Source organism: Dromaius novaehollandiae, chromosome 1 (assembly GCF_036370855.1).
Source record: "Dromaius novaehollandiae isolate bDroNov1 chromosome 1, bDroNov1.hap1, whole genome shotgun sequence".
In the NCBI taxonomy this organism is placed as follows: domain Eukaryota; kingdom Metazoa; phylum Chordata; class Aves; order Casuariiformes; family Dromaiidae; genus Dromaius; species Dromaius novaehollandiae.
The window spans coordinates 92679771-92707061 of record NC_088098.1 but is presented as its reverse complement, the minus strand read 5'-3'; the positions used below and the strand labels follow the sequence as shown (position 1 = coordinate 92707061).

Sequence of the window (27291 nt, the reverse complement as noted above, 5' to 3'; positions counted from 1 at the left end):
ACTTATGTTCAGCTGCCTGTGACCCCAAAGGATTGTTCCAATCAAAGCCACGTCTGTGCTCTGGTGACAACCCCTACCTGAAGGATGGGAGAGGGGTATGGCAAAACATGATGCCTTTGGCTCTGTGCCACTCAGGAATGACGTCTGAAATCAGGGGCTTAATTCATCAGTTTTGTAGACCTTGAAAAGCACTGAAGTAACACAAACTGTGCATGGTCTCAGACAGTCAAGCCCAGGTTCTTGGGTGAAAGAAGTTGTGTTATACAGGTACCCTCTGAAGGCCATTTCAGTTTCTGACAGACACTCATGCTTCCTTTCAGAATGTTCTTATCCTGCGCTGAGAGAAGGGAGCAAAGAAGAGCATCTTAGATACCGCACAATGCTTTGCCCTGCTACAACACCATGTATTTGAGACTTGCAATAGTGCAAATACTAGCTTCAGAGTCCCTCTGAACATAACAGTGTCTCTCTCCCAAGCTGTTTGGAGCAGCAGACCACAGGGGTCTTGTAAAAATCATCCCTGCTAAAAATCATATTGAAATCAGCGGAATCACAGCCACTTTCACCATCTAGCATTGCATTTGGCCTTGAACATCTGGTACACCATCTCAGTACAACTGTTTCTTAATAAGCTGTATAGACTTTGGGATAGGAGGAATAGGGAGATATGGTCTAGGTCTTCTCCCACTTTTCTGTAAGTCAGCTGTATCCAGGAGCTCATAGTGGGACCAGGAATCTGTCTCCTGTATTTGATGTCTTATAGAGTAAGTTTAAGTCTTCTCACTCTCACCTGCACTAGTGACCAAGGAGGGAAGAGATACAGGATTTCTTTCTTTCTCTGCTTGTTCTTTAAACACGTAAAAGGAATGAAGAAAATTGTAGGCTAAGAGTAATTTCGCAGGAAGTTTTCTATGAGGTATTTGGCATCCAAGGCATGGTGCTCTTATGAAGAATTCAGATCTATAAGAGGGGTTCACGTGCTACATACTGCTTTTGGCGACTCTGTACACATGTTGTCATAAGTGAGAGCCCTATCTGCTGCCCTGCAGAAGATCTGTAGGGCACTGATGACACTGTTGAAGTGAGGGTGGGTGGAGGGAATGGCCAAGTCAAGTCAGAAGCAAATGTGCATGTGTACACATGAAGGAGATCTCTGGGTCAGGCTGGGCATGAAAAGTCATAACACAAATCAATAAAGTGAGCTGCTGTGAAGATCAGAGTCAGCACCCTCAAGTCTCGTTCAACACTGGTATTTTCTGCCTCTAACAGCAAGGTTGACTTTTGTCCTAGTGGAGCCAGGGCTGATATTAGACAACCCCCAAGAGCAAGAAGCTAAGAGCAAGAAGCTCCTGGCTGGTAAGGAGTGGTTCTGTGCCACCAAGACCCACTGAACCCTTCAGAATCAGAGGCTGCTAAAAAGCCAGCTGACCCTGTAAGGAGATGTAGCCTGTATCAGTAGGTAGCAGCCTTTCCTGTGAATTCCTGCTGTTTGGGGATACAAAGGTACATGCACAGTTCAGTTCTGCAGTGAAGATGTGGGATCGGACTATTGCGAACAAAAGCTGAAGAGGTTATGAGAGGGATTTCTTAGACTGAGTTAGTTTAGAGCCAGTTTGTCAATTTGTGTAAGAGACCTGCAAGTCTGGTACTTGGGTTTTGCTGGATGCAGTGCTGGTGATTTGAAAGATTGTACTGTGCTCACTGGGGAACAGTGAAGCTGTTAGCTGAACTTGATGCTGTGGGTTAGGTTCTCTTTCAGGAGATTAGAAAAACAGAAGACAAAGGCCTGATCAGGAGGATAATTAATGGTAAAAGAGGCAGTACTAACTTTACTGACCTTGTCAGATCCTGATCAAGGATCCTGGTTACTACCTTCTTCAGGTCATTGTGCGATTTCAGGAGGATTTAGCACTGCTGTCCCCACCCTGAGTTAACTTGCTGTGTGTGGCACCGGTAGCTGCTACAGGGTTTTACCCCAGCAGTAGCTGCAGTACAGAAGAAGAGAGACATTTTCTTCTGTGTGCAGGTGCTAGGTGTAAAGCAGTGGAGGCTAAAAGGGCTTGTAGAAACACCACTGTCCGAATGCTCTGTGGAGTGGGAGAAGCTCATTGCAGAGCAGTGTGGGAAGAGACAGGGGGCTGGTGCACAGCCAAAGTATTTTCCTCGTTGAAGGAGCATAGCACAAGTGTAGCAGTGGATGCTCTGTGATGAATGGAGAGGATATTTGTGAGAGCAGCTTGCCTCTCCAGTACCACAGTGAAACCTCAGATTTCAAGTGCAGAGTAAGTGTTGCCCTTTCCATTTCACAAGTAGGGTGACACAGAACTGTGAGTGAAGGACTTGGGACTCGAACCCCCTTTGCTCTTGACTTGGGTTTCCTCTCCTGTATCTCTGCACTGCCTTAGAGGAGCTACTCTGTGTCCCAGGACAGAGCTGAGTCAGGGCAGGACACTTCGCACCTCTATTATCTGGGATGAGGAAGGGGCTGGGGAAGCTCTGCCTGGACCTGTCACACATCATCAGAACAAGATCCAAATCAGTGTGCTTCCTGACAGGGCCAGCTCCGCAGCAGGGTAGTGCCACCAGCAGTGCTCGCAGGGATAGCCTGGCTAATCTGGGAGAGAGGCTGACACAGGGGTCCTGGGGACCACTACTATCCCTGTGCTCATGCAGATGGAAGCCAGGGTTGTGCAGCGAGGTGGCACAGGTCAGAGAGAGTGCTGCCAACACTTCTTTCAGCTGTGGCACAGACAGTCATGCAGGTCTGCTCCAGGAGACCCTGCTTGGCTATTTAGCTGCCCTATTTTTCTTGACATTTCTCGTTATCACACCCTTCACACATGGATCAATGATTTTTTCTCTCTCGCTCTCTCTCGCCTCACTCTCCCTTGTGCTGTATCTCATCTCTCTCAGTGTACCTCTTATTTCTTTGTCTCTTTTCCATTCAGTGGCTTGGCTTTGGCCAGGTTTTACCTCTCTCCCTGTCTTTCCTTTTCTCTCCTTCATTTGATTCCTTTGTTCTTCCCTGTTCTCTACTCTCATTTCTTTCCTTCTCTCCCTTCATCTCTGTCTTCTCCTCCCCCAGCCTTCCCACCTTGCAGACCAGCTTCATGCAATGTCTTATCTACCCTCCCTGGGTTTTAGCCCCACACCTCCCCTTTGCTGCTTTCCCCCTTGCCGTGGCATGGCCTGGGGCTGTGTTGGAGGACCAACCTTCCTGGGACTGCGCTGGTGGACAGCCTCCAGAGGAGAAGCCAGCCACCATGCAGAGCACTCAACCAGCTGCACTGGCAAAGCCCACCTTCCAAGCGGTTTCCCAAGCCACTGGGAATTAATCTGTGCCTTGCTTTCCCTAATTGCTGGGGATGTTTGTTTGATTTTAACAACCTGTAAATGCTTTCTCAGAAGATAATTGCCCCCATTTCCAGTGGCATTAATAATAATAATAATAATAATAATAATAATAATAATAATAATAATAATAGAACAAATACAGCCCTGCACTTACAGCCAAGCAGGAAGGAAGCTACTTGATGCTCAGCTGTCTTTCATCACTAGGTTGAGTAATTTCATGGCATTGGCAGTCATGGCCTGCAGGAGGTATCCGAAGTTCAAGGTTAACAGGCAGGTTAAAAAGAGAGTGGAGGGACTGGATGGCCTTGGGGCTTGAGCCTTTCACTGCTATTCTGCTGGCTGCAAAAATCCTGGGCAAGCATAAATGGGTGCTGAGTTAGTGGTATCTTTGAATGTGAAATGAGCATGTGGGACCCCAGCCTTGTTGCTCATGGATGAATGGTCCCAGCATAGAATTCCTCATAACAAGTAGGTACAACTCAGGAAGTGTCCAGGTAACCTCGGAGTTTACTCAGGCTGAGGAGAAATAGAGAGACTTTCCATAATGAGAGCTGGGCGTGCAACGCTGCCTTCTCGCAAAGGGAATGGGTAAGAGCTGTAGGACACAAGCTGCTGCTGCTGCTTGTGGAAAGTGCTCTAGAGACATTGCCTAGCCCTGGGCTCTGGGGAGGCTCAGTGACTGCCTGCAACAGACCGCAAGGAAGGAAGTCTGAGTTGTAAATTAACCTCTGGCCCTTGACTGTGGTTAAAGCGGAAGCAAGCGTGTCCAGCTCTCTTGGGGCAGGTGCTCTGAGCCACTGGATATTAAAAACTTCTTCCTGAAAATTTCTGTCGATTCCAAAATTAAGCAAGAAGAAAAGAAAGAGAGAGAGAGAAAAGGGATGGGAGAAGGAGAGTTTGCCCGTTCAGGGTTTCATTACTTGGCCATGATCAGCAGAGCAAGCAGGGATTTAGAGCGTGAAGTTGTTACTTTAAGTCATACAGCAGCAACTGTCCTTGCTTGAGAAGCCAGGAAAAGGTCCACCCAAGCCACAGGGTTTGGGTCAGGATAAAATTCTTCAGCAGTCTCATGACATTCAAGTCTGTGTCTTTGTCTAAGCAGTTGAAATATTCTTGCATTCTTTGAATTTTTTTTTTCTAACCAAAGCATAGTTTAAGGGAAATTTTTCACCTGGCCTTTTTGATGAATCTCTTCAGCAAGGTCTATTTTGAGAAAGCATTTACACTGTCAGCTTGGATAGCTTCCTGTTTCATTACCAGACTCTGGTCCCTTGATCTGAACACCTGCTGGTTGGCTCCTTCTGGAGCAACACAAGTATTTCCCTCCAAAAGAGAGACTAGGCACAGCTCCCAGTACAGTATGCACCAGGATCCAGCTTGAAGAAAGAACATAGATGTGGATTTTGCCAAACACCCAAGGCCTTCAACATGGTACTTCCAAGCCTTGTGCCTTTGAGTGCCTTCACACGCTTAGGCTGTGCCTCAGGATAAACAAACACAAGCCCTTGACATCATTACCCCATGACCACAGGAGTACTACACAGATCCCAGACAAGACCGAAGGCAAGCGCTGTTTCTCACAGACATCTATGAGCCACTCTGCTCCAATAAACATCCCTGCATATGAGCCACTTTGCACCAGCTTCAGGGGTGAGGCTCTTCCTTCTCGGATAGAGCCCGCAAAGGCAACATGGTCATTACTGAGCACCCTTCTCCATTTAACCAGGGGAGCTATAGGGGCTTCAAGATGGCAAATGACACAACAGTTGACCACCATATTAGCAGAAACAGAGTGACAGACAGAAGGGAGAGTCACAAAAAAAGTTGAAGCGGGTATAACAGATTTATTGAGAAGGCACAGTTAAAAGTTAAATATGTCGAGTTTAGCTAAATGGTTACTTTATACCACACTGCTCAGTCACCCTACACATATATGAACAACATTCTTCCATCTGCCTGATCATCATTAGCCTGTTCCATTTCAGGCACCAGAAGATAGAAGGGAAATTTCCTAAGTGTGAGAAGATCTTATAGAGAAAATGATGGAAACTCCATTGTTAGAGGAACTGGAAACTGGAGGGCTGATACCCTGCTAGTTATGCATGAGGGAACCATCCTCAATAAGCCTTGGGAGAGATGAAGTAACCTTTTCTCTCTCAAGGGTGTTTTTCCCACCATCACCACAGCCAGCCTGGAAAAAGGAGCTCTGTTTGTTTCCTCGCCTTGCAGACAGGTCGAGCTGAGAGGTGCCATCCTCTAGCCAGGTGTCTTCACACCATTTAACTGGGTTAAAAATAAGCTGTTCTCTGTGCTAAATTGCTTCCTCACTTCACAAGGCGTGAAAGTCTTTTCTCTCTCTCATGTGTCCATGCTTTGCTCCTTCTGGGGAGACAGCTGGTCTTTTCTTTAAAGCATTCTGCTCTGTATAAATGCTGTCTCTGAGACAAATCAGGTCATATAGAGCCAGGCCCACTAAAACATTGAGGGGACTCAATCCTGTGAAATCAGTGGGAGTCAGGTGCCTAAATTTCATTGTGAGTCTGGGCCCAAGTAACCTTGAATGATGCCAGTACAAACTTACACTGTGCTCTCATCAAGATTATAGCACTGGGAGGCGTGCCTTAACCTCACAAATATCACAGGCAAGTAGTTTACCCAGGACTACTTGACCTAGTTAACTGCAGGGAAGATCTCCATGCATACCTTAGTGCAGGTGTCAACAGCTTGGGGTCCTATATATCTCTGCATAGAGAAAAAGGAGATTTTATTGAGAGTATGGTAACATAGGGGACATTTCCCCTTGGGCTGTGGAATGGATTACTGATAACTGTCACTTCTCCTACAGGTGGGCAGCCTTTGGCCAGTATTGATATATTCTCTGGTGAAAGCTTTGTAAACCCTAAATCTGGACTCCTGGCACACAGATTTCAGAATGCCAGGAGATGGCTGGGTGAATCCAAGGGCTTGGCTGGGGTTTGGTGTTACGTTAAAGAAGAGTTCTTATCTAAGGACAGAAAGGAGTGGGAACCAGGGGTATGTTTCAGTGTATAGCAGCCTGATCCTAAGATGAATGTTAAAGGAGGCTGACATGTTGTAAATTATTGGGCAGAGGAACACCAGGAAAGAGAGGTACAGACAGGTCCTCTGGTATGAAGCAGAAGAGACCGTATAAGATTAAAAGATGTTTTAAAGGAACAACAAGTTCTTTCTTGATCTCTCCAAGCTAGTGTCCAAGACAAGAAAGCTATGTGATTATTTTTCTCTCCTTCTTCTCTGGTTCTTGTTCATTGCTTTGCCTGTTTTTCTTAAAGGCAAGTTAGCCTCTCCAAAGCTAAGAAAGGGAGGTGCTGGGATCAGGAGCTGTGATTCAGCACCACAAGACAGAAATGGGCAAACAACAAGCAAGAATGGAGGCACTCCTCCTGTCTCGCTCTTTGCCTATGTGTGGCTGGAAAAAAACATGGAACAGCTGTGAAACATCTGGTCTCTCCATCTCACCTTTCCTGCCGTAAGGGGATTTGGGACATTCAGATAGGCCTGGAGGTTATAGCAATGCTTTCTTCATTCTCAGCCCTATGTTGTCCCTTCTGAAGGCTTTGGTTTTGGAGATGGAAGGTGGAAAGGAGGCCAGGGATTAGAAAGCTAGCTGAGTCAATCATGAGTCAATGCAATTTCCATGTTCCTGGTACCTGAGAACTAACTTGTGCCCTACCTGTGTCCTGGATATGTAGATAGGAACATAAAAGCTTAACCATGCATTTCATGAGGGCAAATCCCTTTTAAGCCTACTTTTGTGGGTATGTGGAGATGGCCCAAAGAAAAAATACGTGTTTGACTATGTATGTCCTTTCATACATCCTTATAATTATGCATCAATCTGTCTCAGTGATTTCAAGTACTCCTGGCCTTGAGGGATTGATTTGCTTCACACTAAATGAAACAGAGTATATCTCTGTGTAAAATGAGGATGACGGTATGCTGCACGTACACTTATGATATCATGACATTTCAATATTAAGTTTCAGTATGAATTTATACATGAATGTGTAACTGAGGTGTGTGTGTGACTGAATAATAATATATGAAACCTATCCTTAACAGACCTGATTCTTGGCTGGGGACTCTGAATTCTGTACAGGTGCTAACAATAATAATTCACTTTTATTCCACAAGCCACAGTACTACAACCAAGATGTCATACATGCATAGCAGATAGATAAGACAGATAGATTTCTTGTTTTCCACTGAGATGACTTTGAATACACCCTGGCAAGGCTGACTCACCCTTTTAGCTTTCCAAGGAAGATAAATTGCTTTCCAGGAGCTTCACTGTGTACAGGTTATTTTTGAGCAGCTCCCTTAATTAAGGTTTATCTGCTGCATGTGTAATCCACAGATGAAGAGCCCTTGTCTCTCTTGATGAGAACAGAAATTTCCCTCTGAACAATCTGTTTCTCACCCAACCCATTGTTATACAACATGACATACATACTGGCTGAATACTGTGTTTTAGCCCAGAAGTAGCTGTAGGCCAGCAGTCTGAAAATAAGTCATTTTAGATGTCCGGGATGCTTCAAGGGGGAAAGGTTGAATAGAACTGGAATTCCTGAATGGCACTAAAAGCAATCTGAGTTGGCACAGACTAACTATTAGTACCTTTCTTTCAGCCTTGACCTTAACCCCCACCTCACATTTCTTATCTTTTATATGTGAAATGATGCTGAAAGCACCCTGTCAGAAATACAGTTTGCAATTTTGAACCGTGTGAGCTGGCAAGGACTCAAACTGATGTCATCCTAACTGGAATAAGAGGACAATGATGTCATCACTGTAGCAAAGGAGCCCCTTAGCTTTGTAAATGCAGTAGGTGTAGGTGAGAGATTTCAGTCCGGCATCCCTGGAGGAAAAAGAGAGACAGGTGGGCCCTGCAGTGCACTGCAGTCGCAGCTCTCCAGGAATTCATCTGTCAGAATACCAGGAGAACTGATTCTGGGACTTGCCATGCCCTGGACCTCCTGCTAGCAGCAGGAAGGAGATCAGCCTTTGCAGGGCTGCTGGTGAACCCCAACTCCGCTGGGGAAAAAGTCAGAGAGGCAAGATCACGCTTCATAATAGCTGTCCTAATTAGGGGAGGAGGGTACCTGGGATGTCAGAGGAGTAAGGCCAGTGGTGAGAGAGCTCCCCCCTCTACCCCGCGAGTTTCCTCTTTGCCCAGGGATTAACAGTTTTGTCACGTTTTCTAGTGGTTTTGCAGGAATCAGAATACAGAACTGGACCTTAAGGGTCTTGTGGCTATATCTAACTTTTCTCTCCAGTCTCCCAATCCTGCAGCTATTTGAAACTGGCCACAGACCTTAGATACCTTGGCTCTGCCTCTCTCTCAGTGTTATACAGTGCTAGAAAGGGATAGTTTGCATACGTCCATGTTGCTGTGGCTTCAGTGTACCACAGACATGCTCAAGCTCTCTTTAAGACAGCTAGTCCAGGTATTAGCAGTAATGTTGCCACAGCAACGTAGGACTTGGCACAAACTGCAAAACCTGCCTAAGGAACAAGATAAATGAACCTGTGCAGAGCCCATATTACCCTGTCTGGCTCACAACTGTTCCTTGGCTAGTTTAAAGCTACTGCTGATTCGCTTCCATCTCCATATAGACCTGTGCTGAAATGATGCTGAAGAGCTTATCCTAGACACTGAATAATACAGGTTCAGAGTTAGCCGTGCAGGCAGAAGAGCAGGTTATAAGAAACACATAAATGGTTACAACATGCTACTGTGTTCATCACCTTTACACATAACTGTCACTTGCTGCCTGACAAGCTGACATTTACATGAAAATCCACTTTTCATACCACATCACTTAAAGCACTTGGGGAAGAGTAGATGTAAGTGCTCAGCTCTGCCCTTATGATAGGTACAATAACCATTTTCTCCCTGTGCATAGGCAGAAGCATGAAAACTCATTGTGCTAAATCTTATGTTAATATCAGTTAATATTCATTCACAAGCTTTTTTCACTCTCCCCTACATAAGCATGGTGGTGCCTGGTCTCACCCCCAGACTTGTATCCTGGTATGTTCAGACCTGTCCTGCACAACTATGTGGAGAGGCTGTCTTCTTTGGTGATGTGGGGCTGGTCGTTCCTTGGCCACCAGGCCCCCTTGAGCTCACTCCTGTTTAATGGCAGAAGACAGGAGGAGGAGCCACTGTTACTCAGCCTGCCCTTTGTCATATCTTGCAAGTGCTGGCATGATCCTGCTTGTGCACAAGTGCTGGGGTGGGGAATCCTGTGCTTTTTGAGAGCCTGGAGGAATGTGGTGGGTACAAGCTCTGGCAAGTGTTGGGTTCACTTGTACTGCTTTGCTCACACATGTGTCTCATGCCTGTGCTCATGCTCTGCAACAGCAACAATCACTTCCAGTCTGTTTCCCACTGATAGCTGCTGGTGGCCAGTCTTCTCTCCCCCACTTTGCAAGCGTGGTGTTTCCAGTCCTATGTGTGTATACTGCAGTGGCTTCTTCTCTGTTATTACTGCTGGACTCTTTTTGAGTGCATTTATCAACTGTGTCCTCTGCCTGCTGTTCTGGTCCTGGGCCTTTCCCCAGATGGCATCTCTCAGTAGCAATGGCCTAAGAAGTGGTTTCCTCTTCGCACCCATGAATAGATGCTTGCTATCTTTTTCAGCCAGCTCATTTTCTTTCTTTAGTGACCTGAGCCAGTGCTGGAAGCCAGGTGCAGACAGCAAAGAGGCCAGTGCTTCTGAGTAGCTCTTTTGAATGATTCCCATTGGGAATATTAATAGAACAGTGTCCTTTCATCAGTATGCAGCTGAGCTGTTACTGGCTCATGAGCTGGTAAATTATTGGGGTGAAGCATGGTGGATTCAGTGGGGGTTTACAAGCCAAGGATTATCCCTCTGTAGCAGACCAGCAGAAAGCACAGGTTCTGTTATGGTCCTTTTTAAGACTTTAATACATGGCTTAAGGGGCACAAGCATGGGGAATGCCAGTTCTTTGTTACAAGGCTGAATTCCACCCAGTACTCAGAGAAATAATAATAATCTGCTAAAATTGGAAAGACCGATATCAATCTGCCTATTATTCCTTCACTTCAAGGTATGAGTGGAGGAGCAGAGGCAGTGCTTGAAGTGCTTGCAGGCAGGGCATTTGAGAGGTGTACATCATGTGAATATCTGTGTGTGTCTGACAGTGTGCGTCTGTGGTGGAGCGGGTAGCAGTACTATTCTATATTGGCAATCCTGAGCCAAAAAGCTCTAAAGGACAAAATGCTCAGTGCTGTTAGAGTCACACACCTGTGAAACATTGTGTCATTAAAAAGAAACAAAGAATTGAAGGCATAGGTGAATTGGGAAGACTGAAAATAACCCAAGGGACTGTGTTTTGAAAATGACAAGGGGAGAAAATTGGTACATTTCAGAATGGATGGGAAAATAAATAATTGGAATAAATAGAGACAACCCAGCTGGTCCAAGTCTTTCCAGGCTGCCGGCGTGCTCTCAGCATTGCTGACTGAGATGATGAGGTGCTTTAAATTCCTTTTACGAAACCCCTCTATCTGTCCAGCCCTTTTACATAATTATGGCCACCTGGTTTCAAACTCATACCAATTGGAAAGGCTATTTCAAAATTTGCTACCTGTTAGCAGGAGGGGAAGGTGGGATATTCTCAATGAAACCAGAGCCTGGCTGTACCTGACTTACCTCTTTGTTTTCTCCGCTGTCTTCCCTGTTTTTCTTCAAAGGTTGAAAAAAATGAGGATGGAGACCAAAAGATTGAGCAAGATGGCATCAAACCAGAAGATAAAGCTCATAAGGCAGCCACCAAAATCCAGGCCAGCTTCCGTGGACACATAACAAGGAAAAAGCTCAAGGGGGAGAAGAAGGGAGATGCCCCGGCCTCTGAGACTGAGACCGCTGACAAGAAGGAGGAAGGCCCTGCTGGCGGAGCTGGGGAGAACAAAGAGAGTGATGCACCTGCTGCCACAGAAGCTGCAGCCGCTGACAGTGCCCAGGTGGAGGAGGGCAGCAAAGACAGCAGCGTGCCAGCAGAGGAGAAAAAAGGGGATGGAGTCGCTGACACAGGCTCAGAGCAGCCAGCCCCACAGGCTGCCACTCCTGCTGCCTCCTCGGAGGAAAAGCCTGCTGCTGCTGCTGAAACAGAAAGTGCCACTAAAGCTTCCACTGATAACTCGCCGTCCTTGAAGGCTGATGAAGCCCAAGACAAAGAGGAGCCTAAACAAGCCGACGTGCCTGCTGCTGACACCACTGCCACCTCCACCCCTGCTGCAGAGGATGCTACTGCCAAGGCAACAGCGCAACCCCAAATGGAGACAGTGGAGAGCAGCCAAACCGAAGAGAAGACAGGTGAGTGAATGCTAGGGAGTGGGCCTCTCTAGAAATGGATGCTTCCCTTCATCTTCTGGGGGTGTATCTGAGGTTGATCTGCAAGGGCCAGTGCAGGGATCAGAATGAGGATTAACAAGGTAATCCCCTTGTTGGGTTTTAGAGAGGGGAGATGCATGTTGTTGCTTAACATGCTCTCCTCTGCTTCCCAGAAGCTTTTGGAAACACTGCACCTCCTCTGGAGGTTCATGTTCCTCTAGGTGGATGTGTCATCCAGCCCATTCTGCTTGGTGGCAGGAGAATGTCAGGCAGCTGTGAGGTTTGGAGGAGTCTGGGAGAGCTCCCCAACCACTGCATACACTAAGAGGAAGATGAAGCTTCTCAGGTACACTAACACAGGCAGCTTCAGGGGAACAATAAAGCAGCCTGAGCTGATACCAGCTCACCAGAGGCTGCCAACTTGAACTGGAAATTTCATGAGGGAAAAACCCTTTCATGCTGAAGGAGGTCATTTAGCCTTGCCGGTGGGATGGTCAAGAAGGAGCCAAAAAGGCCTTTTTTCCCATCTGCCTGTGAATGGATGAGATTGCTGTTACAACCATATCCTAGTAAGGAACATCTTGTTATCAGCATCACTTGTAGTTTCATCCACTCTTGTACTCTAGCCCTTGTTCTTGAAATAGCCAGTGACAGCCATATGTATCACTTGCATGAAGCTTTTAGACATGTGTCAGCTGGGTCAGACTTGCATGATAAGAAGATCAGGTAGGGAGAGGAAAGATTAAAGACCCTGACAGCTCTATGAATGAGGACAGAAGAGAAGATTGAATGCAAACAATCACTTCAGGAGGTGTTTTCAATTCTCCTTTGTTCTTGACTGAGCTGCGGCTCTGCTTAGCTAGTTCTCCTGGGAAGAGGTGAAAAGTTTTGAGAGGCAAAAGTGATCCTTTTTGACAGTGACAGTATTGGCAAACTATAGAGAAGAGCTGTTACTGAATTGCGATGCTGGTCTGGGTAGAAAAAGCATGAAAGACCTGAAGGCACTCTTGCTCTTGCTCTTTCCCTTCTTTACATTATCAAAGACATATAATGTTAAAAAAAAAAGGAGAGGAGGAAAAAAAAAGATACCATCAGAGGTGGGCACCACATAAAACTTGATCGAGCAGCGGTGCCACATGTAACTTTGGCCTCCATGTGCATGAGACTGTCAGTAGCACAGGACATTCTGCATTCATTAGCTTGTTGGGGCAAAAATTTGGAGTATCACCTTGATATTCCAAGGTGAGCCAAACATCCTGATGTGAAGGTTAGTCCCTGCACGTAGTCTTGCACTTGTTGATGTTTCTCCTTCGCACCATTTGGTCTACTACTTCTCTTCCCCAGATGAGAATTCCCACTCTCTTCATTAGACTTCCAAGCTTCATAGCTAGCACAGGGCTTCTGTTCCCACTTACACTGTTTTAGCAAGAACAGCTAAGAACTGGGAGAGGTGCTCATGCAGAACATTATGATGTAAGGTGTGGACCAAGGGTTGAAGAGTTTGAATCTAAACTGAAAGCACATACAAAGGGATGCTTGTGTTACCTCCTTTCATTTAAACGTGTCTAGAAATAGTGTTTCAGCTCACCTCCTCTATATTGCCTTTTTGTGGTCCAGATCTCCATCCTTTTGTTCTTATTTCATATGATGAGTTGAGTGCCAAAGCAAATGTTAAGCTATGTGGGAGTGATTTGAGAAATCTAATTTGATATGTTGCATGCTGTACCTGTTTTTTTTATATATATGGGCAAAGGTATTTACCAGTGGTAAATATAGAACATAAGGAATGAGTGTTTTGGGGCCCTGTGAACACAGGAAAGATTTTTTGAATAACGAGTGCTAATAAATTCTTATTTAAGATTTGGAATGCCTTATTCCTAAACAGGAATGGTGATTCTGCTTTGAATTAACGCCCCATTTTTATCAAGATTAATCTGTTGTAATGGATAGAGATAGGAAATTCATAGGAATGGCTATTTCATTTGCTTCATTTTACCTTTTTTTTTCAGTCACCAGTCATCAAAGAATAATTTCTATTCAGTATTCTCAATTATTTGCAAATATCTTCTGCTTGCTTTTGTTGGCCTACACGTCATTTGTAGTGGGAACATTACAATTTAATATGCATTTGCATATGATACTGTAATTTATGTAAATATCTAGCCAACAGAGTAAGTTGCAAAATCTACAATCAAATATATATTTAAAATGAGCTTTCAGTGATTGTTTGAGTGTTCAAAGCCAGCACGTGCTTCTATTCATGCTCATTCAATATTCTTCTAGTAATACTCAAGCTTCCAAATGTTCACAGAAAGCAAACATGGAAGATTTGTGGCCACAGTCAAACTGGTATTGTCTTTACAATGTTAATGAATATAGATTTTTTTTCCTCCCTAAATTGCTATCCCAATATGGTATCAGCTTTCTAATCACAAACTTGAATGGCTGGGTAAGTGACCCTGAGCCATCCAAGGCAGAAATGGAAAAAAGCCCTCTTGTCAATCTCTCTGAGGATGTTGAGTTGTGTTCTGCTATATACTCTATGGTACAATGTCCATAATAATAATAAAATGCTTCCTCTTCAAAGAATCTTCCAGAAAAGAGCATCATCCTCATATAAAAGGTCTCACAGCCAGGAGATTATTTCCTGATATAAAGCCTATGATGTTCTCTTTTTCCTAATCATTTTCCTATGACTTCCTCTCATCTCTTTAAAACTCTCTGTTCCTTTCTTGGTACTTACTCCCTCTACAGACTTAAAGATATTTGCCATACCTTGCCTTTCTCCCAGTCACCACCACCCCTCCCCCCATCCCCTGAAAGCACAACACTGGTGGTTGCTGACACAGCTGTGGTGGTTTGGTCATCCACGAAAGAGGGAGGCCTACCGAACATCTGCCACTTCAGTACTTCTCCAGCCTGGGGACAGATCTGCTTTCAGCTTCATCAGTCCCCTTCTCCCAGAAGTCATCCCCTTGGCTTTCAAAGGTCATCTCTTATCATTTCTGTGATCGAAGACTGGCACAGTAGTGTGCAGTGTCAGGCTGCCAAAAATAAATCATATTGGCTCCTAGCCAGTGTCATCAGTTGGCTGATTGCCATGGCATGCTTGGCTGCTGCTACTGTGAGGCGTGCCATCCATGCTACATTTGTGTGGTGATGTTCATCTACCTTGCATTTTACTATGATGGCTGCATTATTTTATCTAGGTATATCTTCCTTGGTGTGAACAGAAGCAAAGGGTAAGGGCATTTCGTTTACATCCTGGGGAGATTTATTGCCATCATCTAAGGGCAGGAAAAAGATGGAAAGAGAGAAAAGGACTGAGTGACCAGATAGAGAATTGCATGATTTTTAATGCTTAATATTTAACGTTTCTGGAGTAGGGGAGAGGCTGGGCTATTCCTCATGCCAGTACCTATTTCCTCCGCCAGCCCTCAGCCCCCCTTGTTACTCAGTTCCACATGCTCTACCTGTCCATGGATAATAGCTTAGGAAATGGCTTCATTTATCCAGTATTACTTGATTTGCTATCCCAGGCATTCCCAGTTCTGTGGCAGGGCAGTTTCTAAACAATCCTCATGGTATCATGTCAGGGCAAAGTGGATGGATTCCAATCAGGGTAAACTATGAAATGAGTTAGAAATGGAGGACCAGTGTAAGAAGGACAATCTCTTTGTTCTCTTCATGCCTTTTGGGGTGACTTGCATGCCAGGGAGGCATTCTCTTATCTGAGCATCTTCACCAAAACTTATGTTTATTGGCTTTCTTGTTATGATCCAACTTTTGCCTTTTTGGAGTTGGAATTATGCTTACAGAGGCTCTCTTAGATGCCAAGCTACCCATCAGGAGAAAATTCAGAAGTAGTAGGAGGGAATTTATGTATTACCTATGGATGACGTGAGCCATATTCCAATCTAGGTTGCATTGGCTTAAAACTATACAGTCTCCATCAAAGTCACTGGAAAGAGTCTACATTAACACAGCTTTAAAGTGAGATCAGCAACCAGCATAGCAGACTATAGGAGAAAATGGGATACTGTGTGCCTTATAGGGAGGAGAGGAGGTGAATGTCACACAATGTTAGATTCTCTTTGTACTTTCCCAGGTTTTTGAGGCTCATCTCCAAATCTGGCTAGCTCTCACATCAAAAGCATTCTCAGATTGTCAGGTAAGAATACAACAAAGCCCAGAAATGTGAAAGAGTAAATTGTGCCTAAGGAAACAAATTGATCTTCTTTTGTTGAGAAATGAAGAATGCTTTCTCCTGCTTGATGAAATAGCTTTACAATGGAACAGTTTCACAGCTGAAATGAAAAATCAGCCAGCCAACAATTGCTTTACATGTAAGCAGCCCTGCAGTTCCCCCAGGGCCCTGTATCCAGCAAGAGGAACACTGGGAGGCACCTTCTTCTGTTTACTTCCTCAGAGGAAGCAAGTCCCTACAGATGCTTTTTCATGGTTTAGAGTTGAATCAGTTCTTTGTTTTCAGTTCAATCAGCATATTGATGGAAGGACAATACTTACAGCAGCTAGGGAGCACTGGCTATATAAAGATTTGGAAAGGGAGATTGTCTATTGTCATGTACCAGCTAGAGGGTACAGTCTGCACTACATGAGAGGATTGAAGCTGTGTAACTGGAATTTTAGTCTTGGCCCATGGGTAGCTGGCATGATTCAGAACACACTCACTACCATTCCTGCTTCACTGGAGCTTATCTCTTCTGCTACACCTGGCAGCTGAGGAAAGCAATGCAAGCACACTCATCTTCCCATAACTGCCCCAGAGGGAACAGCTCTAAGGAAGCTTGCCAGTGTTTTCTTGACTGTAGTACTACCAAGGAACAAAGTAAGAGTATAGATGTGACCTGTAACATGCTAAAAGATGACAAAGTATGCACCCAGTCCTCAGTTGCTCTGAACTTTTTAATCTTTGCATCATGTCTGGATGGGTATAAAACATGACCAAATGCATTGCATAGTATTTCACACCTCCTTTGCACTGGTGCGCATAGCCATGTGAGGGGCAGGGTGAGGAAAGTGGGCTGCTACATCCTTTGAAAAATCATGTTTGGACATAGATGTTTGATGTACAAGGAAGGCCTATATAGTTACACATTATGTCACACCTCCCAAAGTACATGAATCCTACACACCACCTGCTACAGGCACTGGTACAGGTTTCCTGCTTTGCTGCAGAATGAAATGCTGTCTCTGCTCCCATGTGTGCCTTAGTTCTGCTATTGTCAAATGCGATGTAGCCTGCCCAGTACAGGTGGGAGCTGTGCTAGTGGTGAAGAAGGACCTGACCTCTTTTAATGAAATCCTAGATAGTACTACATGTATTTATTGATGACAAGAGAGGGGAGGCTTACTCTGGAAAAGACCTCCAGAGAACAGTCTAATTGCACTCAGACCATCTTCAGGAAATGCTCCAAAATCCCCACATGGGAGGAGGCCTTTCTGCTGTAAATGATAACCAAGTTTTCAGCTGAGAAAGACTCAAATAGAAAGGTGAGTGACAGGATAGACAGACAATGAAATTGTAAGTAGCTGCTGCTTGCTGTAGCTTCTGGCAGAGCTCTGTATGACCACCAGTGTAATCTCTTCACACTAGGATCAAGTAGGTTGAACTTTTCAGATAGACACAAGCCCGTAAAGTATCAGCTGGGATTTATGGTTCCAGGGAGCAGTCCTTTGAAGGTAACACGACTGATTGCACAGTGCAGATGACTACTATGCACAGAGGGATTGGATAGTGAAAGTTCACCAGGTCAGCATGATCAAGTTATTCAGGCATTCCTCGAGTGCTGCATAATCGGTGCATTAATCTGGGATAATCAGTGGCAGTCCAACGATCACTTCAAATCTGTGCAGCAGCTCCGTGGGCCTAACAAGGCAAAATTGTGCTCCCAAGGGGTTGTGGCTCTGTGCAAATAACTGCATAGGAACATAGGATCTGCCAAGCCAAATCAGACCCAACATCCATTTACTGTACTTCTCCAGCAGTGGTTAGCACTACTACAGGCTGATTTGGGATAAACTGCCTCTTTACTAGGACTCATCCCTAATCTCTACCATCTAGGATTTGGTTTAACAGTTGGAGCATGATGTATTATCTCTTCTGATACTAATTAAAACTGTGGATATGTTGACATCTGTATAAATGCCCCATCTCTGACTGAGTGTCAACAGCTCCCCTGACAACTCCAACCAAATGTACAATGGCTGGAAGGTTCACCAATGAACTTGTTACCATTGCCTTAAATATATTCCTGTACTTGTATTATATCACAGAAAGAACCAAAGCTTCTGATAGCCCTACTTTATGCCATTCCTTGTAGTATATAGCATCATATAGTATGTGCATATGCACAGATGGCATAGTACCCTTGCCCCTGCTGTTCATCCTTTAAATTGGGTGACAAACACTGTAGACATTAGTTCCAGAAGAGTCTGTACTCATATATGTATATTTCCAGAAAGGCATTTCTCTTTGGTATTGTTCCTCATCCCACTCTGCGCACACACCAACATCTTTGCTTTCTGAACACAGCTGCCTGTTGAGTACTGATGACACCAATGACATCCAGGTCCATTGCTGACTTGGGAGTTCTCCTGTTTGTAAAGATACCACACAAATATTTTATTCAGCCACATAGTTATCTGTGAGATTTGGCAATGTCCTAGAGAACCAAAGAAACTGTGGGCAGCGGCAGGAGGCTTAGATGTCAGTTGTTGCCATTCAGAGATCTGCTGGCATCAGCTCTGTGGGATAGATGCTGTCTCCAGTTATGGACCTCCAATGGACCTCTGAAAATCCAGCTTAACCTAGCTGAATTTTAATAGGTCTCCAGTCACAGTTTATTTCTCAAGACTGCATTCATGCTCCAAGCTGGACTCAAAGAAGGGCTTCCTCATTCCCTAGCTTTTCTCTCTTTGATGCTGTTGAATATCTTTCAGACAGAAAATACAGAAAGCACTTAACGATAAGGTATGGGGGAAAATGAGGGACAGGGAGTGCCACAGCTGTGTGTTTAGCTGTTCTCTGAAGGGGAGGCTGGTCTGTTTTTGCAGGTTACTGGAATTACACCTTTCTTTCTAGGTTCTATATTCTCTGCTAAAGGTTCCCTTCGTGTATCATTTAGCTCTAATGTCCTGTACCATATAAAGGGCCTTCATGTTATCCTCTCCAAGTGTGAATATGAGGTCTGTGGAAATGTTTTGTTTTCCTTTCTGTTCCCTTAGCTACATTACTGTCAGCACAGGACACTGGAATAGAGCTGAGAATCTCAGCTGAGGTCCTGGCAGCCAGGAGACTGTGCTGGACATCTGCCCTTTGCAGGGCTGCAGAGCAGACTGGAAAAGAAATATGGAAACCTGGACAGGGCCCAGAGATGCAAAGGAAAATGCTGTTCTCCTAATTACAGGAGAAGTGAGACTCAAGGCTTCATGTAAATAAGTCTTAGAGAGAGGTCACAGGATCCCAATTATCCAGTGTTCAAAGGACCACACTCTTTTCAGCCATCCCTTAAGGAAATAGTGTATGAGTCCTGTCTTCGTCACTAAAGCAAACAAAAGGTAGAAGACACTGTTCAGCCTTTCCATCTTTCCTCAGCAAGACACAGTAATTGGGAATGCTACTAATGATAACTGGACATCACCTGTGACCTACAGGGCTTAATGAAGAAGAAAATCTCTCTAACATTTGGAAAAGCATCTAAATCCCTATGCTGAAGCAGTGCAGTGCTGCAGAGCCGTAACTGACAATGTACTGAATATACTAGGAAAGGAATGGGAGGGTAGGAGTGAAAGCTGTGACCAGTCTACAGTAGCGTTCCCTAGTGCTGCTAACTTTGAAACATTTTTCATGGCTGCTAAGACAGCCTCAGTTCTGCCATAGACCTGACTGGATAACCACGTGAAGAAATGGAAGAAGGAATCAAGTAGAGGTAACTTAAAGTTGGGGTGGTTGCAAGTGCTTTAAAACCCCTTTGCTGTTCTTAAGGGCTTTGGGCAACCACGGATGTGGAAATGTCACAAGCATGCAAGAGAGAGAAGGAAGGTTTGAATGCAAGCTCAAGTGGACTAACTCCATAACTGCCTAGTCTTTGGTTGAGTATCGAACTCCGTCCCCTCACTGGGTCTGGCTCTGAAATAACAGATTATGTATTTCAGTCTAAGGACCTTGTGTTTCCTATCCTGTAATTTTTTGCCAAGCTCCCCTTCGTCCTCTCCCTTCTTACTTCCATCTTTTACAGCCTGTTCAGAGGCAACACTCATCAGCCATAGCTGCAACTACAGGGCTGAAATCTAAAGTTTCACTAACTTATGTAAGGCCAGGATTTCACCTGTGATTTCAGCATCAATATCATAAGTGATTCTCCAGTCATTGATGTTGAAACAAGGGACAAGCCACTGGAGACCCAGCCCTGAGTTGGAGTCTACCAAGCTGCACTTCAGAAAGGCATGCAAGTTGAAGGAGTCTGTGGACTTAATCTTAGATCTGCTCACAAAAGGAAATTCTGGCTAGCCCTTTGTCTACATGTACAGTCAATTACTCAGTTGCCATATTAGGAGTCCAACTGATCAGAGCACAATGAAAGGAAGTAAATTCTTTATTGCCAAACAATGAGTGGCCGTGACTGTCACCCAGATCACCTAAGCCTGTACCATATGTGCTCAGTCCTGAACCCTTTGCCCTGTAGAGCTCCCACTGTTTGGCATAGACATTCAGGGTGCTGCAGTTTTGCAAGTCAGTGGGACTGATGGGTATTTGAGAGACCCTTCGGCATTTTAAACAGTTTTGGCACAGGCATTTAAGCTTATCTTTGGGGATGAGGGTACACTGAAGCCCACAGCTGCCTGCTCTACCTTTTCCTTGTGTTCTAGCCAGCATGCCATTAGGCGATGAGATAGAGGTAGGGTGAAGTGTAAAAGTGGGAGTGATGGAGAGTTGAGATGAAGGCTGACTTTAAGCTGTTCACCCTTAAAATATAAATAGTTTATACAGAATGGATGTAAGGGTTCTTAGTTTAGCTCTTTGCACAAACGCATCCCAGCAATACTGTCAGGACTTTGTTGGGAACCTATTGGTGTGGCCTAACACAGTGTCAGGCATGGGGACTGAACTTGTCCTCTAGCACATGACACAACCTCTCCTGAACACACCTGAGACCCAACAGGTGGAGGGTAGAGAAATACAGAGCATTGCTGCTGAAAAGCACCAGTTCTGTGGAAAAACAGAAGACTTCAGTTTCAAGAGATACTAGCCCAGTATCTTTTCACTTCACTCAATAAATGGAAACAAAACAAGAATGAAAATGTTTCTCTGTGCCTCAAGCTAGAAGCCTTCTTCATGGCTGAAGCCGAATGACTGTGAGAAAGATGGATGGAGTCACTCATTTTTACCTCAGGGACTGAAGAGAAAATTCCAGCATACTGATACAACTACTTATTGTCCTTCTTTCTAGCAAAATACCCCTGTGTACATGAGTTTGGCAGAGACACATAGAGGGGTTGAACCTAGTTGCAGTTCAAACCACTTCCATGCAGGACTTCTGAGTCCTGCCATGCGGGAATTTTTCAGTAAATGCTTTTTCAATAAAGAACCTTTTGATTTGTCAAAAAACCCATAACCTACCAGTTTCAGGAAGGGTGGGATTTTTAGATGACAGGAGTAAGAAAAACCCATGCCTGCTTTTAGACTAGCTAGCACTTGAGAGTCAGGTTCTCCCTGAGGGGAACAGGAAACATGGGCCCAGGCCTTACACTGCCTCAGACCAGAGAGCTGAAATAAAATGAGTTAGCAAGCATGCAAGCCATTGGGCTGTTGGCTGTGCTGGACAAGGCTTCCCCTGATCCCCCCTGCTGGAGCTGTTCCACTTTGTATAAATTATTAATTATTCGTTGGGGTGGAGATGTGGAGCTCGGTCTCCCCCATCCCAGATGATTGCTCTAACCATTGTACTAGAGAGTCAATCTTTTCCTCTGGCCCAATGAATATTTAATGATTTATACAAATGGAAAAACTCCAGCAGGAGAAAAAGAGTGAGAGAGACATGTTCATTCACATGGATATTCCACAACATCTCCCTGTGACCAACATGCAGGACCCATGCCAGGGACCTTCACAGTGAGTAAAATCAGCCAGAGGACCAGGGGAGACTACACAAGCATGAAACAGTGGGGTACACACTGCCTCTGCCTCAGGGCAATTTCTGAGCAGCTTAGACCCAGGCCAGTTCATACTTCAGTGAAGCCCCTGTTCTGTGAGGGCCATGATGCTAGAGCCAAGAGTACGGGCTGCTTCACCTTGACTGAGAGCCCCAAGGCTCTGCAAGTGGGAGATGCAATCACTCACAGCTGCCGTCGATCTGTGCAGGGCTGGGCTTCAGCAGACTTCAGCTACATGTGAAATGGTGGATGTGTGGCATGTGAGCAGCTGCAGCCTTGCCCCACAGCCAAGGCAGGACCACCTCAGGTTGGCAGCACCAGCTAGGGGACAGTCATGGAACTGCTGAAATTTTCTTTGACTAGGGAAAGAAGCATCATTTTAGGCTAGTTCAACAAAGAGCTATCTTAGCACTCTGTATGGGGTTTTTTTTCCTCCACAGAAACATTACAGAGGAGCTTAAGCTTTGCCAATAACAATCCAGATGAACCTGCCTCTCTAGGGTTTTAGGTGACATAACCCAGCATGCCACGCCCTAGGTTAGGGCTTCTGTAATCAAAATAAGCAGTTGAGGGCATGCCACTCAGCATGCTTAAGTACTGCTGTTTCTTCCTATAGAGAGAATCAGGTTTTTATTTGTTTTTAGCAGGACCCCATCCATTCTGACATCACACCAAAAGGCCCCAGGCATCCTTCTTGCCCTCAAAATAAGCTGCCATTCAGCACAGGTCTTGCACCTCACACCAGCCTTGTGCTGCCCTGGCACTGCCTGCCGACAGGCCTGAGGAAATGGCTACATCCGCGAGCTGGCCACAGTGTATCACCATCCTGGGTGGCAGCGCAGTGCATCCCGACAAGGTGTCCCCTGCCTGGGGGACACCAGGCAGCTCAGGGCACTGTGCTCAGGCCTGTGCTCATGACATGAGGGGTGGCTGGGCACCGCGGTGGGCAGCAGCATGGTGGCAGTGCCCTCTGCCGTGCTTGGCTCTGCACTGCGTGGTGGGGAAGGCCAGCTCTGGCAGCTGGCTGGGCCCACAGTTGTGGCACCAGGCCCTTGGGTTCAGCGAGAGATGTTTGCAGCTGGCTTGCTGGGGTGCCCTTGCATTGAGGCCGAATTCATTACCCACATAATTGAATTCTTATTGTGACAAGCCTGTCAGGCAATTAAACTAAGATGGCTATTTGCAAGGCAGCTGCCTCGATTTGCTTAGTGTGGCATTCAAAAAGTTCAGAGGCTGGAAAGTCCCTCCTGTGGGAGGCAAACTGGGAGAGGGTTTTTCCTTCCCCTGCTTCAAAAAAGAAAAGGAAGAAAGAGACCGTATTTGAATTAAAATCAGAATTACTGATGCTAGCCGCTGCCACCTTCACAGGGAAGACTGCTGCTGGCAATGTGAACCCTCATGAAAGGCTTTCCAGCCAGCCTCCTCCTTCCTTCCTGCTGTGCAGCTTTTCCACCACTCTTCTCAAAAATGCCCAGAGCCAGCTGCATGGCTGCCTGATGCCTTCCTTTCTACTAGGGCACAGCACTTACTGGGTGAGCATCAGCTGTGCCCCTTAATGCTGAGATTTCTTAGGGCAGGAGATGTGATTATTCAGTCTGACCTCCTGCATTAAGACAGGCTGTGGCATTGCACTGTCCAACCCTTATGCTTTGTCTCTGGCCCCTAAGGGATGAGGTGATAGACAAGGGAGGATTAGGCCTTGGCAATGTAAGCTGGGGAAGGGGTCCAGTTTCCCACCTGGTTTTCCAGGGTGGGCTGCGACTCCTGGTCTTTTCACCCCTGGAGGGCTGTGATTTAGCCATCCCAGACAGGGGCTTCCAGGTGAAGAGGAGGCTGTTCTGCATCAGCAATGCCATGCCACGTTGTTTCCAAGTGGAGATTTGCCGTCAGGCACTCCTAGCTGACAACCTGTTCCTGTTGAAATGAACAGCAAAGGCTCACCAGTTGTGTATATTGGAAATATTAATATCTGATGCAAAGAGCCGATGTTGTTGATCTTGCAACTGCTGGGGACATTTATCAACAAGATGGCTGTGGAAGGCCTGATAACAGCTGTTTAATTCATTTTAGCATCAAATTTGCAGAGCCTTGGTGTATGAAGGTGGACTAAAACAAACTAATGATCTCTAAATGAAATTTCTCTTTAATTTAAACACAAAGCGGGAAGATGGCAAAGGGAAGAAAAACAGACATTTTATCTCCTCTCCTTGCTTGTAATTCCCTGCCTTCAGCTAGATCAATATCATTTCATGCTGGAGATGGAGGCCGCCTCTGGTTTCCATGGCAATCTGGGTTGTTGGAGGCTTGCAGGCTCCATGAATCCCCGATTTAGCCTTAGCCTTAGCCTTCTAAGGTTTAATAATGGAGACCAGCATTCAGGCAGCTTATGAATGGCACATGTCTTTTGGACTGGGGGGAGGAAGGCAGGAGTGCAGTTTGTAGTAAGGGTTGGAGCAATTTGTTTTCCTGTCACTGACAGCTGAAAGGGGAGGAGTACGGGAGGAGGAGCAGTGCATTAATTCTGGAAGCACTGAAGGAATTTCTAGACCCTTTTGCAGCAAATATGGAAGACTTCCTCTGGCCTCTTTTTCCTGGCCAGCTTTGCTGGGGCAGGGACAAAGAGCAACTTCACAGCCTATCCGGTATGACCAAGTGGGAGCTGTGAGACTCCAAAGGCCCTGACACTCTGTGTGGTTCTGCTTCTTCTTAACCTTCTTTGCTTCAGGACCAGCAGTGTGTGAATACCAGCATTCTGCCATCGTTTTTAGTTTACTTTTCTCTCCCTACCCATCTGACCACAGTTGCCAGTCTGATCAGCAGAGCCATAGATGGGCAGACCTCTGAGGGACTGATCTGGCTACCAAAGTTCCGCCACTCAATATGCTACTGTAGCATCTCCTACTCCAACCCCAAATCTCCATCCTGAGATTGTTGTAACCTTCACTCCCTGAATTAATTACCTTCTTAGGAATGTTCTGGTTGTATAGGAATTGCTATCAGTCACTTAATTTAAGTGCTTCTTTTGCTCACTTAGCCATGATCTGCTCTGGGCATTTGCATTCCCTTTTGTATCCTCCTTCCTCTGCTTTCTCCCCTATGTTCACATAAGGCAGCCACAATAGAGAGGCTAAAGAATAAATGGATACATCTTGTCAAGACCCCAGTACTCTTCTTTTACCCCTTGTATTTCCAAACCATCCTCCAGAACTTAACCCTGAAAAGAGGAAAAGAGGTGACACAGAAGAGGACTATTATATGAGATGGAACATCTTTTTTTCCAAATACATATGCCAACAGCAGCTGTCAAATGTTATATTCCATAGCTGGAAGCAAATAAAAACCTGTTCGTTCAAGCTGTTCAAATCACAAGGTATTTAAGGAATTCAAAAGAGTAGGCTTTCTGGTCTGTAGGATCTATGTAAAATCTGCAGGGAGGAGTAAAGGATAAGTCCTGGGTTATTTCTTCTCAGGTTCTCCCATTTCAGGGAAGCTGAAGTCACAAATGCCTTTCTTCTACCTGTCTTCTTGTGATGGTTGGGGGTGAGGGAAGATATTATCAGGCTTGCTGTACCTCCAGTTTTGGCCTGAGACTGGACTTTATGGAATTTCTGAGGCTGTTGGCTCCTTCAGAAATTGCAGGCCTTTTTGCTGAGCACCAAGACCAATGCACTACACCTGTGAAAGTGCCATGGCATCCATAGTGGTTGATGCAGAGCCTGGAAGGAAGAACAGAGGTGACTCATCTTCCTGGGTACAGCACAGGCTCTTGTTTGACTGCAGCCCTGTTCTTCACACCTTACTTACTTTAAAGTGCAGATAAAAGCATTTGCTTTCCTCAGTGGGACACCACAAGGATAAAATACTTCCATGGCCGTGACCTGGGACATTGTTATAGTGATGATGACCAGATAAATACTTATGTTGTTGGTTGCCTTGAGCAATTTGGGAAGGTCACAATGGTGGCAGGTCCTGACCTGCACAAAGGTCTGGGTTCATCATAGATAAAGTGTCTCTATGATCTGGATATTATATCTAAAAAGACCAGTACATTACCTCACTGGAAAGTCAAGCAGTGGAAAATGAAGAACTATGCTCTAAGCATCTCCAAAGAGGCACCTTTGACTCTGGCACATGTTCTTTTTGGGGGTGGATGTAGAGTCTGCTAGCTTGGAAGCTCAGTTGAGGGGAGTCTTTCTGCTCCAGCAGGGTGCTCTGAAAACCAGGTTACTGAGCTACTGATTGGGGATCAGATCAGCTCTAATCCCAGCTCTGCCACTGACAGCTTGGAAGACCCCAAGGAAGTCACCTCCCTTTCTGCCTTCTGCATTTCAGGCTCCCAGGCTGTAAAGACTGTGGAGCCTTGCTAGGAGTCTGCCAAAGACAGCAGTTTGTGGCTATTTGAGGGGAGACCACTTGATATCAATGCACATCTGCCTCCAGGGCACCTTTATACTAAAAAGACTTCTTCACCACCCTTTCAGCCACTGTGCTGCGTAGGCTACAACTTGCTGACCACTTTCCAGTGCAACAGAGCACCTCAAAATAAGCACTGTGACAGATCACACTGCTACCAGGTTGGAGCACCTGTCTTCCCCGGAGCTGCACTTGCTTGCAGTGGTGATGGTGACTGAGAGCAAGGCACTGTCCGCAAGGGAGATCTCACTGTCTGAAAAACCTGACCACTCTGATAGGATCCCGGCAGTCCTAACTGGACTGCAATGGCCTAGTTATAGGTACTGTACACAAAGTTTTGGTTTGCTGTAGGCAAACCAGAAGTGCTGGTAGCTTGGAAGCTCAGTTGAGGGGGGTCTTTCTGCTGGTAGCAGGCAGGAATAAAGCGCCAAACAGCAGGAGGTGTATCATTTGCCTCAGCCTTCAGGCTTGGCTCTGGCCATGTGTGTGGGAAGGCAATGGCAGTGGAAGAAAGAAAGAGAGGCACTTCTTTCCCATTCTCCAGGAAGCAAAAACATTTGCAACCGTAGCTGTAACAGGGTTAACACCTCACATTCACAAGGAGCATCCTTCCTTTTCTCTCCACCCTCTCCCTCCTCCACCACTCCCATTTCTCTGGAGACCTTACTGCTCCCGCCCTTCAGCCAGAGTTGGAGTTTCCATGGCAACCAGGCAGCTGGTGTCTAGACACTGTGAAAGATGCTTTGCAATTGAGCTGCAAGCCCAGCTCCTCTCCATGTCCCCCTCCCCGACCTCCCCTCCCCACTGCTCTCCCCAGTTCCATTTGCTGCACACATGAATGCCGACGCAGGATGGGATTTCCATGGTGCTGGGGGAAGACAGGCACGGGGCGGGAGGGGAAATCCCTAAGCCACTGTCGCATCAGCCTGACAAAGCGCAAAGGCAG

General features: G+C 45.7%; 1 protein-coding gene across 1 annotated transcript in view; it reads left to right on the top strand.

Moving 5' to 3' along the window:
* GAP43 (growth associated protein 43) overlaps positions 1-27291 on the top strand; it is a 56785-nt gene that overhangs the window by 21586 nt on the left and 7908 nt on the right. The window contains exon 2 of the mRNA XM_026093990.2: positions 11117-11738. Coding sequence (XP_025949775.1) covers positions 11117-11738 — 622 coding nt within the window. The remainder of the gene's footprint in view (positions 1-11116; positions 11739-27291) is intronic.